We start from the raw sequence: 15,701 nt of genomic DNA, 5'->3' as shown, positions 1-15,701 counted from the left end.
GAAATCTTACATTCTCTGTTAAAGTCTTTCAACTTGTCATATTGCTATTCCTGCTTTGACAACATCTTCTGTTCCCCTTTACCACTGCACTGCTGACTTTGGTTCTGCCTTTGAAATGTGCTTGGCCTTCTTTTTGTTTTCACTTCTAGCTTATTTATTTTCCAAAACTTATTTCTCCCTTGTCCTGTACCTTGTGTAAAGTCCATTACTTTTTGTTATCTGCTTACTAGAAAACAAATTAACCAAAATCTGAAAGAAAAATATTAAAAGCAGATAATTTATCTAAATTCTAGAACTATTTTAAGAGATTTTTATCTTGTTGTGCCTGTGTTGTTACATGTTACATACATTTCTGAAAAAGGATTGGTTACAATGAGCAATGTTACTGTAAAGACTAACAGATATTATCAGAGGTATGGCAGATCTTCACACAAAGGAAATTAAGTACTCTTCAGTCTGGAAAAATGCTAATTGAGAGGAACTAAAACAGAGGTCAGTAAAATCATGAAGAGCACTGGGAAGGTGAACAGAGTTGTTACTGGTCTCTCCCAGCATAACAGTTAGGGGGTATCAAATGGAATTAGCAAATGGAAAGCTCACCAGAGTTTTTTGTTTTTTTTTTTCTTTCAAGTAGTTTTGCTATGGAGGCATTTAGATTCAAGAAGAGACTTGTTGACAAGTTAGTGGAGAAGAAATCCATCAAAAGCTACTGGTTACAGAAACATCTTTCTCACAAAACCCAGTTGGAAGGACGAAGGGATTCTGAGAGGGCTCAACATCTGAAATGCTTCCCCGAGCTACTTCTGATGCCTATTGCTAGGAGTAGATTGCTGGCTTAGGTGGATCTCTGGACCACTGTGTCTTGTTTTCAAGATCCCTGAAACATTGCAGGACTGTAGATTATAGATGGGTGAAAAGACATGTTCAGTAATAATTTTCCTTTCTCCCTTTTCCCTTTTCCCTTTTCCCTTTTCCTTTTCCTTTTCCTTTTCCTTTTCCTTTTCCTTTTCCTTTTCCTTTTCCTTTTCCTTTCCCTTTCCCTTTTCCTTTTCCTTTTCCTTATTAGAAGTTGTTAATGGAGCCCTGCTTGCAATTTTTTCATTTGGTTTCATCATGCCAAAAAGGCATTCTAATAATTTTGTTTTATATGCCTGATTTCTGCATCAGAGTGAAGAGCTAAATGACTGTCACTGAAGCAGATGTGGATGGGTCCTCAGAGCCCAAGACATTTAGTATTGGTGATAAGCATTGTGTCAGACTGAGAAAAAGTATATCATATTCTCTGCTACTCATGGCTGAGATCCTATTATTTCTGACCATGCCTGACAGCTCTAATGTTAAACAGTGAAGGGTCACGGAAAATTAGTGTAATTTCAATGGCTGCTTTAGTGCAGCAAACATTAAGTCAGTTCCCAAGAACAGTCCCCTGGTGCAACCCTTAATAAATTCAGACTTTATTTTTAGGGATGACCTTTAGTAATGCAAGCCTTGATCCATTGAGATGCTGTTCACTTTTGATGCATCTCCAAATCCCTTTTTTATGCATTTTAAATCAACACACGCTTATTCTGAATTTATGTGTGTGGATAGATGGAGAGATGTAATTTAAACACATCTGTTCAAATATGCATTTCAGATCAACTTGGTGCCGGTTCTCATAATACGGCTGAGTTTTTGACGGGTATTATATCCCTAAAGTACACAGCAGATGGTATTTATTAGAGATTGAATGGAAATTAAGTTTAAGGATGTTGAGCTTTTTGTCTTAAGTCGCTCATTTTTTAATCATAAAACAATAATGATCTGAAGTTATAAATTCGTAATGAAGTTCTATAGGATGTTTCTTGTTTATGAGGAGACTAGAACACCTTATAGTTGAATAGAGTTTGTCCAAGCTTTAAATGTTTGGTTTGGGGGTTTTTTGGGCTTGTTTGGGGTTTTTGGGGGGTTTCTTTTTAAGGAAAATTGATAATAGGAAGTATTCTAATGCTTCTCCTTAACTGTTTGGGCTGCATCTGGTAGGAACTCTGGCAACCTTCATGATAATTGTTTGAAGAGAGTAAAACCATGTGTACTCTTTCATCCTCAGGCAGTAAGCCATGCTAATTACGAGATATACTTTTTATCTAGGTCACTATTCCCTGGTAACAAGGACAGCCCAGTCCCTACTCGCACAGAGTCCTCCACACCTATGCCTTCTCATGCTGGGTTCGGGAAAATCAGGTCTGCTTGCTGCCTCCAGGTGTCATTCAGCCCAGTTTCTGAAAGAACTCTTCTGGGGCAGGAGGTGGGTTGGGAAAAGAGCAGTCATTAAAAAAGTACCTGTTCTTACTCTCAGTTAAACTCAGAACTGTTGGATTGTGCTTCTTGATCAGATACTGTTCTGCATCCTGTTTCATCATTTTGACTTACATCAAAACCTCTGACGACTCCAAATTCAAACCCAACATATTCAGCTGCACTTGCAAATCCATTGGACAGTGCTGCTGATCACAAGGCTCAGATGTAATGTGTTCTCTGTGGGAATCACCACCAGGAGACACCTCCAGTGCTCTCTAAGGAGTGGAATGCAAAAAGCAGTGTACATCCCCTGACTCTGTAGCTGTCAGGATGGACTTACTATGTAGTTTCTGCTACCTTTGAAATTTGAGGTGTTTCACTATGAACCACGTGCAAATTAACTGCTAGGATTTAATGGTCTTGCCAGCTATTCTCCATGGTGTGTATACCTTCCTTCTGGGAAATGTGCAAGAATATTCTGAAAAAATACTCTGAGGGTTTCTCTGTGGTCCTGTCTGGCTTTCATTTGTCTGTTTTATTATTTTTCATCAAAGAAAGGATATAAAAAATATGGCATTACAGTTTCTTTTTCTGGTTTGTTGTGTACTGGACATCAATTTCAGAGAGATGTGATCCAAGCTGTGAAAATAAGTTTAAAAAAATGTATTGAAATTATTTTTTTTACATGCATAAACAAAATATTATCTACCTAAACATCTGATAGTATTCATTGTCTGAATAATTGAGTAAAAGTGAGTTGACCTATAAATGAAGCCATTAAATACTTTTACACACAGTATTGACATAGTTACCTTTTTTGCTTTAATTCAGCCAAACTGAGGTAAAGGAGAACTGATTTGTGAGACAACCTGGAGTTGTGTTGTACAGTAATAGAGAACATTTTGAAATATTTGAAAGAGGATAATTTCTTGTATCCTATATCATTCCTATCTAATTTTTCTAAAATATTAATGTTCTTGATATATATAGCTGTATTTTAATAAGTTGTCTTACCAAAGTATAGTTTATATCTGGCCATAAGGCTGAGTACGTTATCATATAAGAGACTTTACACAGAAGTGTTTATGTGACATGCCTATTGTCATTTAACCAAGATACTTTCCAGTTTTACTCCATGTGTAAATCAGTTCATCAAATGATATGAGGGTTCAAAAGAACTTGTTTTTCTGACACAGAAGTTCTGAACTCACAGATCCTGGACTCCTTTTAAACACATATGGAATAGGTTACTAAGAAAAACATTTTCAGTAGATACCCATTTATTAGATGCCTGTTCATCCATTTTATAATTTAGGGTAAATCACAAGTGGGAAAGGATGGAGAACCCTCTGCTTCAGAAATTATGTTCAGGCTTAGTCCCCCAACTCCAGACATTTAACTTAGGAGTATATTGTCCTGTGCTGCATTCATAGTCCATGGACAGAGAGAGAGAGAAGTGCTGGAGGATTTCAGAACAGAAACAGGCTGAACTCCTTTCTGAGAGTGTGGGGATTTTTCCATGGCTTAATCCTCAGGTTAATCTCCATATAGCCAAGAGAGAAGCAGGGTGAAGTTTTTATTCATATTGCTATTTATTCTAATCCAGTATTTTGTTAGACTGTAAGGGGTGGAGGTAGCTGGTCTTATTTAAGAGAAAGTTGGTGGCTTTAAGTAATTTCTGGATTTAAGTGTTAATTGCTGAAATGGAAGTGGGAAGAATATGTGATCATGCAAAAGAATTTCAAGTGGTCATGTGAGTAGCTGAAGGTGATAATTTTAGCTCCTTTACGTAATTTCTTCCTTAGCGTGGATTTGGTTTGTAATGGTTATTGCTAAAGGAAGTGTTTTCCGTACCTAAAACCACATTAAATCATCCATGTAACAAGTGAATCCTAGAAATTTTCACAATTTTGCTGCTTCTTTTCTTAGAAATACTGCTCTGTGAAAATGGGAGTGGGATGGGGTGGGGGAGTGGTTTTACTGTTGGTTTTTTTTTTTTTTGCAGCTTTTATCCCTTTTATCTTTTTCCTAAGTCACTTGTCCATGATGACTGCTAGGCATCAGTCAATTCCTTGGGTCTGACTTTTTTTCTCTGACCCCAGAGGCTGACTTGGTTCCTCTTTAGGCAGAGGGTAAGATGTTGCTTTCCTTCTGTATTCTTTCAAACTCACCTTTTTCTTCCTTTCTGTGGGGTTTGGATACCTGTGCTGCCAGCTCCTGTTCATGAATATGTTGGTCCTTACAGAATCACACTAAAATATGAGGTAGTTGCTTCTTTTTGGATGGTCAGAATTGCCCAGGATGCTGGGGGTCACATTGCTGGTACAGTTCAGAATGGCAAATCAGTCTGCTTGAGTAGATGGAAGGGATTTATATATGTAGAGGGACATAGAGGAGAGAATATTCAGGAACTCTAAGTATGTTAGGCTGTTTTATCTTATACATGGCATTAATTATTCCTCTGATTCATCTTTTTTGAAATTCTACAGTTTTATTGTAAAACATCCCAATGGAGACTCAACATGTTGTAGAGCTTCTCTCCTACATCCTAAAAAGCGTTTGTGGAAACTGAATAGTTAGACTAACTATAAATGTGTTCATGTAGTTTTTTGTAGAGGATGTTCAGTAGTTTTTTTTTCTTAGTTTGCTTCAGAATGAATAGATAGGCAGCATTTGGTGTAAAAAAATAATAATATTGGCTGATGCACAAGAACTTGTTATTATGTGATTTTGGATCGTATTCATAGATGGAGCAATTCTTAAACATCATCTGAATCTAAGTAATAAAGAATTTTGTGCTGCTTTCTTTCAGGCTGTCGGAGAAAAGGTCACTTTAATTTTCAAGTGTGTGTATGTTTTATATTTTTCCATAATTATATCTTTTCCCCTCTTTTTTTCATTAAGAAATTGCCTAACATGTGGAACTAATCGTACATATTTTTGTTCATCACTGCTCTGAGAAGTCTTTAAGAGCTTGATTTTTGTCATTTTGGATTTTATTTTGAGTGAAATCTCATGCTTTCCTCCCCTTTTAAAACTGCTTGTTAAACAACATAATCAGCAGTGATATAAAAATGCACTATGCAATGTCATATTTTAGGCAGTTACACTGGATTGAACTGTAATTAATTGCTGTTGCTGAATACACCATGGTCCTTTTTGTACCCAGGCTTTTCTTTGTGTGTAATAATTCCATCCAGGAAGAAATCTAATTACTAAGATAATTAACACCTTATCAGCAAATGGAGTTCAGACATTTGTAGAGTTTATGAATTTTTAAAATATGTAATTTCCTTTTAACTGAATGACAACTGGTGTTATGGAGAAAAAGAGCATATTTTATTGTATCTAGCTTGATTGGACCTTATAATTCATGTTGCTATAGTAACAACCAGGCCTTTATAAAGTATGGTATTACTACTACCATTGGTAATAAATGCTTTGACTGTTGCCAATAGTGTCATTAAAATGGATAAAATAACTTCATTATAATCGTTTTGTCAAATGTAATGAATGTTCTGTTCATGTTCTGAGAAATGGCAGCTGATGTTACCTGGCATTGGTTTATAAAGTAATGTACTTTTTCTTCCATGAGATTTCTACTGCTGCACAAAATATTTGTGGTATGAACAAAAAATCATGTTGCAGGATACGGTGCTGCTCTCTTCACTCAGTCCTTAAAGATAAGGAATTTTATTGTTACTTGGAATCAAACAGAAGTTCCTATCTTGGTGTTTGTCAGTCTTAAGAAGGCAATGGTAACTGAGGGTGTTGAGCAGTCAGCTCTGGGGATTTCTGCTCTTCTGCACAATATCCAGCTTGTGTTTCCCACTTAGGGCTGTTGGATCAAGTCCTTGAGAATGTTCAGTTTTATACTGGTTTTGATTTGTCGTTCAAATGCCATCTTTTAACCTCAGCTCAGATAATGGAGTCTGAATTCATGAACTCAAGAAGGAATTGATAGAATATGGTTTCTTTGCTGGGGATTTTTCCCAAGGAAAAGGTGGAAGAAGATTCTTATAATATCTGATAAATACTTATGCTGCTACCAATATATCCAGACACATGTTAAAAGAAGGGCAAGGCATTCTCGTTAATATAATCTCATTGCCAGTACTTGAAGAAAAAAACTTTTTAGGAAAAAAAATTCACAAAATATGTTTACTAACACATGCAACTTGTCTGAAGGCTGTTGTGGTGAACATAAGCTATGGTCTAATATTGCACTTAGTCAAATTACTAAGAGCAGCATTCTCTGCTTCCCTTTCTCGGGGTTTTTTGCCAACAGGTTTTCCTTTTCCAGTAGAACTCATTGTTTCAGGAAGTTTTTCTTTCAGTATTCAAAATCAAGTTTCTTCACTCACTGTAGCCACGGCATTTTTTTTTTTTCCTGAGGGGATGTAGTGTCTAATAAGAAGTTATAGTTTTCTTTGGCTATTTGAATGCTTTATAAGTGTAATTTGGATTACTTGCGCTAAGGTTCAGAGTTCTGCATTGTCTTAACTGGATGAGGGGAAGAGAAACCTTCCATCCATTTCTTTAGGTTAGAGACAGTCTTGGAGACCCCTTCTTAACCTCAAGTGTGAACTTTGCTTGTGACAGTTGTCTTTATTCCATTCACCCCTACAACAATCTCTCTCAGCTGTTCCCTTGCCTGTCACCTACATAAGAACTGTAGAATTAATTAGATTGGAAGGGACCTCTGGAGGACATCTCATCTATTCCCCCTGCTTGAAATAGGGCCAGTTCCAAGTTAGATACCACCGATATTTGTATAGGGTTCTTACTTTTCTCCATAAGTCGTATTTTCTCCAGTTTATCATTGTTATTGGCAGTGTGGGGTGAACTCTGCATTGTGGAAACAGTTCCATCTGTGTCAGGAGGGAGCACTGAGCACTATGTGTTTGTTTCATCCAGAGGATGCCTGTCATTATTCCCACTGTACACAAAGCTCAGTCTGGGTGCAAGCCTGGACGGCTGCTCCAGTATCTACTGGGAAAGTGTTCATGCATGTCATGTTCCCACCATGTCCAAGACTGTGACAGTGGCACAATTTCAGCTGAAGCCCCCTAACTTCATCCTCTTCTCTGCATCCTTCTGTGTCTGTGGGCTGTCTCTGTCAGCTGTGCTGCCTTAACCTCATGTGTGTAAGGGTTCTGCATCCCCGGTCCAGGGGAGCAGTTGATCTTGCTTAAAAAACAAGAGAACACACTGCCTGTGCATTTGTGAACTCAAGTATTTTGTTTTTCTTTTAAAGCAAGGTATAGGCTGATGTTTAAGAATACTGAGTTAAAAATGAACTTGTGACTAAAGATGTATTTTTGTCTCCTAAGCCAGTTTTGTTCATATTCACTAGGTGATATGACATGACACTCCCCTCTTTCAGATACCCTGTTCTTCTTTGATAGCAGCGTTATAAAACATTAAATATTTGACATTTTCTAGTGACTGAGTCTCAAAAGGTTTACATTTTATGGATTAAGCTATCAGAATTCAAGAAATAGTGAGATGTGCTGATTACCACTAATTTTGATTTTAAAAAGAGTTGATCCAGATGTTTTCACTCTTCTGTCACAATCCTAATCCAGTATTTGCTGTGATATCTTCTATTACTTGTGTTCTTGGCTGAGCACCAGATGCATTTCTAATTACTGAGCAATGATGTTAAAATCCCTTTTTTCCCCCACAAGATCCTTGTAGGTTTCAATTTCTGTAGATAAAGTTGAAGGTTATACATCTATGTACACTAGCTTTTAAGAAAGCAAGACTTCTGCATGTCCTCAGTTAAGTGTTTCTTTCTACTTCCTTTACAGAGTGCCTGGAATAACAATTGCTACAGACATCATTTGTGGTTTTCCAGGAGAGACAGATGAAGATTTTCAAGAAACTATGAAACTTGTAGAACTGTACAGGTTTCCAAGCTTGTTTATTAATCAGTTCTACCCACGTCCAGGAACCCCAGCTGCAAAAATGCCTCAAGTTCCAGCTGTGGTGGTAAGATCCATTTTCAGATATCTTTAATACATAAAGCATGTACATGAAAATGTATATTTTCTGCAGAACTGTGTCACATTCAAATGAAGGATTTTTTCAGTCCAGTAAGGGAAATGATGTAGCTAGACCACTGAATGTATTTTCATATATAAATGACTGTTCAGATTGTGAGGAAGGGTAATGCAATGGTTATACTGAAGATCTAGTCTGCTTTCTAACAAGTTTGGGGTGAATGACTGCCAAGAGTAGTAGCTGATTGATTACACATAATAATTTTTTTCCGTTTTAAGTCTTCTGTGACTCCAGCATTCTCAAGCTTATTGTGAATAATTATGCAAAGTATTAATAACGATATCAGTCTGTGATTTATTTGTTAATTATTAAATTTACAGGCCACTTCTTCTTGAGACTCTCCTTATGCACTGCTCATTTATTTCCTTCCACCTGCAGGTTAAAGGCCCTTAATAAAATTGCATCTAACCTTCCTTCCTTCCTTCCTTCCTTCCTTCCTTCCTGGAATCCTTCCTGGAATCCTTCCTGGAATCCTTCCTGGAATCAATCCATCCTTCCTTCCTTCCTTCCTGGAATCCTTCCTGGAATCCTTCCTGGAATCCTTCCTGGAATCAATCCTTCCTTCCTTCCTTCCTTCCTTCCTTCCTTCCTGGAATCCTTCCTGGAATCAATCCTTCCTTCCTTCCTTCCTTCCTTCCTTCCTTCCTTCCTGGAATCCTTCCTGGAATCAATCCTTCCTTCCTTCCTTCCTTCCTTCCTTCCTTCCTTCCTTCCTTCCTTCCTTCCTTCCTGGAATCCTTCCTTCCTGGAATCCTTCCTTCCTGGAATCCTTCCTTCCTGGAATCCTTCCTGGAATCAATCCTTCCTTCCTTCCTTCCTTCCTTCCTGGAATCCTTCCTGGAATCCTTCCTGGAATCAATCCTTCCTTCCTTCCTTCCTTCCTTCCTTCCTTCCTTCCTGGAATCCTTCCTGGAATCAATCCTTCCTTCCTTCCTTCCTTCCTTCCTTCCTTCCTTCCTTCCTTCCTGGAATCAATCCTTCCTTCCTTCCTTCCTTCCTTCCTTCCTTCCTTCCTGGAATCCTTCCTGGAATCAATCCTTCCTTCCTTCCTTCCTTCCTTCCTTCCTTCCTTCCTTCCTGGAATCCTTCCTGGAATCAATCCTTCCTTCCTTCCTTCCTTCCTTCCTGGAATCCTTCCTGGAATCAATCCTTCCTTCCTTCCTTCCTGGAATCCTTCCTGGAATCCTTCCTGGAATCCTTCCTGGAATCAATCCTTCCTTCCTTCCTTCCTTCCTTCCTTCCTTCCTGGAATCCTTCCTGGAATCAATCCTTCCTTCCTTCCTTCCTTCCTTCCTTCCTTCCTTCCTTCCTTCCTTCCTTCCTTCCTTCCTTCCTTCCTTTCTTCCTGCCTTCCTTCCTGCCTTCCTTCCTGCCTTCCTCCCTCCCTCCCTCCCTCAGCACTTTCTAACTCCCAACATTCTCATCCTTAATTTCAGCCTGTTTTTATATAGAAGGTACATGGCAATTGACTGTATTTTGCTTGATATAAATAGCTATTTATAAGCAATAATAACAGCAATCATATCAGAAGTCATGGTTTGATTTATCTCAAAAAAATTGAATTTGTTATTTTTGTAATCTGAATCTCAAAACAGGATTGAGGCCTGTAGGAATTCAACTCATTATTGTATCATTTTTATGGGCATAAATAACATTTATATTTTCTTTCAATGTAAGAGTGAAAGTCAGCCAGCAATGTAAATCAATTTAAATAAAAACCTATTTATTTCAATTTATGTATCCTGGTACATCAACACGGTGTCAAAACAATATATTGAGACCTGTATCCCCTTACTTTTTTATCTGAAAGCTAAACAAAGTATCTCTGTTTACTCTCAGTATACAAGATGAATTCCATAGGATATGTCAGCTGCTGGAGACATAAATTGAGATTATATGTGGCTTTTTCAGTTTATTGTTTAGTGTAGTGCAGCTTGAGCAATGACTATTCATTTATTATAGACTACCTCATAATGGAAAATTGTAAGTTTTCAAATATAAATACCTGCTGTTGAAGTAGTCTTCTTAGTGTAACCAACTCACACGGTTGCATTGTTTGTCTCTGTCTTGAATGCTTTTTGAATACTTTGATAAATGAAAAAAGTTCAGAAATGTAATTTTTGGAAGGTAGGAAGTTTAAAAATTAAAACATTGATTTGTGTTTCAGGTTTGTATTCCTGTGCACAAGTTCTTAAGCATGCTATTTTCATGGGAAGTGCAGAGTACTTAAGTTAATTTAACTTCTGTTTAACCGGGTGCTTATGGGAAGACAGTCTGCAAAGAGATAAATTATTAAAAGAACATTAGCTGTTCTGTAGTTAGAAGTATTACTTGGAAAACGGTAATTGTCAATTTAACCCAGTTTTACATTCTTTCTTCTTATTTGTAGCACTAGTACTTATTGCTGTCAGTGAATTAGAACCTTCAAAGAAGATGGAGCCTCTAATCCAGGGCTGATGAAAATCTGTAATTAATAGATTTTGTTTCTCTTTTTTCTTTTTTTTCCCCCTGTAGTCCTTCAAAAATCCTGTGTTATGAGATCCTTTGTTCTTTTATCTCTTAGTAGAAATAGAGAGCAACTAGTCAAACAGAGCAGGAAGAGCTTGTGCTAATCTCCTGTTTTATATTCACATTACTTCTATACAGCAGCTGATGGTCTTTCCTGCATTACCAGAAATGGACAGGCATTTAATTTGTCATTCCTTGCTTAGAGTAATAACTTACGTTTCTCTGCTAGGAGAAGGAAATAGCACACAACCATCCACATTATGTGCACTGACCCTTTCATCCTTTAATGAAATATTATCCACATTAATGAATTCATTTTATTGCATTTGCATTGGGTAAGGAATAGCACATGCAGTGCCATACAGCTAGTCTTGTGCAAGTATCTCAGTGTGCACTGGATCACCAGTCTGAACCTGTGAGCTTGGTGCTTCCACAGGATGTTCATAACAGTACACTCTGCAGTGGATCTCTTGGTACCATTTCTTTATGGAAAATCATTTGTCTGTACTGTTTAAGAACAGATGATGAATCAGTGAGCACATTTTTTGACAGCCATGATTTTTTTTTGTTTGTTTGTTGTTTTTTGGTTTTTTTTCAGAAGACTGAATGTATTTGCTATGTTATTTCAGTTTTTAAATACTTTTTCAATGGACAAATCCATGGCCAGTTGCAAACTGCTCCACTCCAGTGAGTTCCTCTTCAGCAACTCTGATTCAAGATGGCTTTGGTGATTCTGCCCAAGTAATAATAACATACTTGTAACGTCACTTCCTTTTAGATTAGCTCTTTTTGGAAGACCTTGCCACTTCTACAGGCAATCTGTAGAGTATGAACCATAGTAATATTTAGTGCTTGTATATTTTTAGTGGATTTGTTTTTATCATCTTAAATATAGTTGCCTTTTGGGAGAAAATCCTCATTTGAGCTTATCTTAGTAGAAAAAACAATCAGTAGGTCAACATGGAGCCATCCCTTCACATAGATAATTTATCACTGAAAGCCTTACAGGCACCAATATTTTGCTAAAAGGGTAGTTGACACTAATCCAGATGGACAGTTCTGCCACCATAAATTCAGAAAAGACAGCTAAGGCTGCAGGCCTTTCTTATTTCTCCTGGAGAAAAATAATGTCCATGGAGAATCAGACATCTGTCTGAATGGTCTCATCATTTCATAACCATCAATGAAATTGCGCTTACCATAAATACTCTCTCCAGTTTAGAGAAAAATTAAACCTAGGCATGATTTTTTTTGTTTTCAATAATCAATTACAGTAAATGCTGAGTCATTCCATTCATGTGCATGGAAAGTGAGCCAAGATGTTGTCCAGAACTTAAATGCTACCCAATTTTTTTACTTTCCTTTTCCTCCATTTTATCCATCTTCTGCTAAATGCACTGTTTCAGAGATGAGGCTGGATGCTCCTTATGTCCAGTGGGCAGAAAATTCTCACTGCCAAGTCTGTTAATGATGAAATGCTACCTTGTGTATTGTTATTGCTGCTATTATTGCTATTATGTATCTGAATTTCTCCATTTCCTAAGTGTGTTGGCTTGTAAACGCAATAGTGCTGATAACTGCATAACTCAAATTACAGATTCTAGTTAAACTAATAATAAGCAATGTAAGAGATAATGACTCTGTTGTGTCTGGTAGGGAACTCTAGCTGCATTGCAAAGGATCAGAATAATTGTAAGTGTGAAATTTACTTCTTTTCTCTAACATTAAGATTGTGTATTAGCTTACATTTTTTATCATTTCTCAGGTCTTTGTTTTTTCAAGGCAGCTATTACTCATGTGGAGACCTGTAAGTTTGGTTTTTTTCTGTCCTCATGATTGGGTCCATCACAATTTCTGAAACATTAGGGGAAATTATCATCTCAGGATCAACTTGACTCCCATCACTTGGAAATTACATGAGGAAATACCCATTTTGAAAATAAGGATCATAACAAGGTAGAATTAGGTTCATCTCTTCTGAGAATAGGAGATGGCAGCTGTTTTGAGAGCAGTAATATGACTGCAGTTTCATGATTACACTGCTATCAGCTGCAATGTGGATTCTATTTTTTCTGTATATATTTTTAATAGTGTAAGAAATGTGGTTTCAGTTATATATTTACTTTCTCTTCTCTCTTTCTTTATATCACCAGATAATTATGTTGCTTCTAGCTAGAAAATTTTTTCAGTCAACTATTGAACGTTTCCTTTAATTCCCCTGAAGAGCCTCATTAATTTTTTGTCTTTGTTTTAGTTGTATTAAGCACCATGCTTACTACACTGATGGGAATAACCAATTTACAGACTTCGTAACTGCCCTGGTTTTGGCTGGAATAGAGTTACTTTTCTTCCTAGTAGCTGGTATGGTGCTGTGTTTTGGATTTAATATGAGAATCGTGTTGATACCACTATATGATATTTCTAGTTGTTACTAAGTAGTGTTTATGGCAAGTCAAGGACTTCGCAGCTTCTCATGCCCTGCCAGCAAGAAGGCTGGAGGGCCACAAGAAGCTGGGAGGATGCACAGCTGGGACAGTTGCCCCAAGATGGCCAAAGGGATATTCCATACCATGTGGCATCATGCTGAGTGTACAGAGCTGGCCAGAGGCAGCTGCTGCAGCTGCTCAGTCACCCTGAAGAGTTACAAAACTAACACACTGTTAGTACACTCACTATTCTTAAGAGAAGTAAATATCAGTGATCAGACCTTGTATCCCACTCCATTTAATCAAACCATCACTCAGATCTGTTCCCATAATTCCCAATTACAGGAGCAGGACATAATGCACTTTCTTTCCATAAGGATAGCATAGTACAATATACACGTCAGTGTTGTCTGCCAGACAAGTTGTATTTTATCTTCTCTGTGGGAGCAGAAATTTTGTGGCCTTTATTCTGTAGTGGCTAGTTATTTTTCTTGGACTGCTTTGCTTTTACTTCCCTCTAGGAGGTCTCCAAGGAGTTTCATGATGCCCTTTCATAACTGAGTGGCTGCAGGTCCACTGTATCTCTCTTTGATTAGAATTCTGCAAGGCACTAGAAATAGGCATTCTTGAGTGCCGGTAGATAAAATATGATGTTTAATTCCTCCTTTGCTGGATGGATGGATGGATGGATGGATGGATGGATGGATGGATGGATGGATGGATGGATGGATGGATGGATATAGGTTTTGTAGTTCTGAATCTCTGCACACAAATAGCTGAATCTTCTGTGGAAATTCACATACTCTTACCTATTCAAAATACATGATTATGCAAATGGTGCCAAACTGTCCCAGCCTCACTGAAAAATAACCACTCCTGCATCATGCAATATTAACTGTCCTCTGCTTCAGCATTTTTTAACTTCAGGTAGCTGGCCAGCAAATGCAATGTCATTGCTTGTGCAAGGGACATCTTTAGCCATGTTCAGAGCTCTAAAGGAAAGGAGCACAAGTGTCCCATCAAAGAAAAGGCTGGTAAGCTACCTGCTGAGCAGATAGTGAGGGAAGATGACAATTGAGGACCACTCTTGCCTTTGAGGAAACGTTTCAGACTTCAGTGGGTAGTGATAGGGAACAAGGTTCCTGGGGAGGCCACGTCAGAGTTAAAGCAAGGAAAGAATTCATTTGCTGTCCAATGTGGATTTAGAAATAACTTGATAAAGTTTCACGTTCTCTGTGATGCATGACACAGCCAATGGCACTGTTAAGCACTTGAAGGTTGAGAGAGTGCAGCTTTGGGTGGCCTTGATTAGTTAATGTGATTTAAATGCCCAGAAAGGAAGGTACCATCTTGTTTCTAATTCTCACAGACATAGCAGAATCAATTACGCTTCTTGCGTCAAGTTAATGGTGGCTAAACAAAGATCGTGCAATGGGATTATGTAGGGATATTCTTCTAAAATTAAAGAGGAATGCTGTGGAATAAAGGAAATAAAAGTGAGTAGAAAAAGAAACATGCCCCTTATTCAGCAATACTGTTATTTCAGTCTGTCCTCACTGACCATCAGCTCCCCTGTTAAGCACTGTGACTGGGTGGCATTACATGCCCCAGGAGTTGGATGCAGCCATGGTGATTGCTTCTGGTGAATCAATGGTTCTTGGCCCCTGACACACATCTCCTCTCCCCAGCACATGCAATAATGCATGGTGTAACATGCAGAATGTTCTTCGTGTGTAAGAGAAGCCAAGACCGATTAATTGTCTGTGTTTGGCTGCTAAACCTCTGTACTACAGTTTGTTTTTCAGCAGTGCATTTTTATTTGCTGTTTGATACTCTGCTAGAGTAAAGACCTGAGTGAATAGTCTCATGACCAGGGAGTTAAAAATGTGAAGGGTGAAGGGAAATGTAGACCATGAAGGAAGAAAAATAAATAATTCTTCATATTTTTCACTGAACTATTGTAGTATTCCAAGTTAACATTTTCCAGCAAGCTGCTTTCTAATAGTTTTATTTACATCATGTTCCCTTATTATTTTTATGAGAACATGTGAGGTACTGCAGAAAGCCCCACAATTCATAGATAGATATGAATTCTCTCATCCATAAACCTATTCTTTGATGGGTTTTATTTTGATTGGTGTGTCTGTTGGTTAGTGCCATATCAATGTTGGTTCCTTTTGTTACCTTCTAGTTGATTAGAAATAGTTTTGCATTATTTCCCCCCGTTTGTTTCTTGGGGTTTTTTGTTGTTGTTTTGTTAGTTGGTTTGGTTTTGGGGCTTTGTTTGTTTTTGTTTTAGGAACTGTATAAACTGGTTGAGCTATGGAGCTGGTTCCTCCTTTCCTCTGTTTTAGAGATGGCCAAAACTGCTATTTGACTACTTTTATGCTGTATCTTTAAATCTACCCCAGTGCTCACCAT

General features: G+C 37.8%; 1 protein-coding gene across 1 annotated transcript in view; it reads left to right on the top strand.

Annotated features, from left to right (window-relative positions):
- The window catches only part of CDKAL1 (CDK5 regulatory subunit associated protein 1 like 1), a 377,407-nt gene that overhangs the window by 263,190 nt on the left and 98,516 nt on the right, over positions 1–15,701 (top strand). Inside the window, exon 12 of the mRNA XM_062514885.1 lies at positions 8,094–8,274. Coding sequence (XP_062370869.1) covers positions 8,094–8,274 — 181 coding nt within the window. The remainder of the gene's footprint in view (positions 1–8,093; positions 8,275–15,701) is intronic.

The sequence above is a fragment of the Cinclus cinclus genome, chromosome 1 (assembly GCF_963662255.1).
Source record: "Cinclus cinclus chromosome 1, bCinCin1.1, whole genome shotgun sequence".
NCBI classification, from domain to species: Eukaryota; Metazoa; Chordata; class Aves; order Passeriformes; family Cinclidae; genus Cinclus; species Cinclus cinclus.
This window is presented reverse-complemented; position numbering and strand designations above follow the sequence as displayed.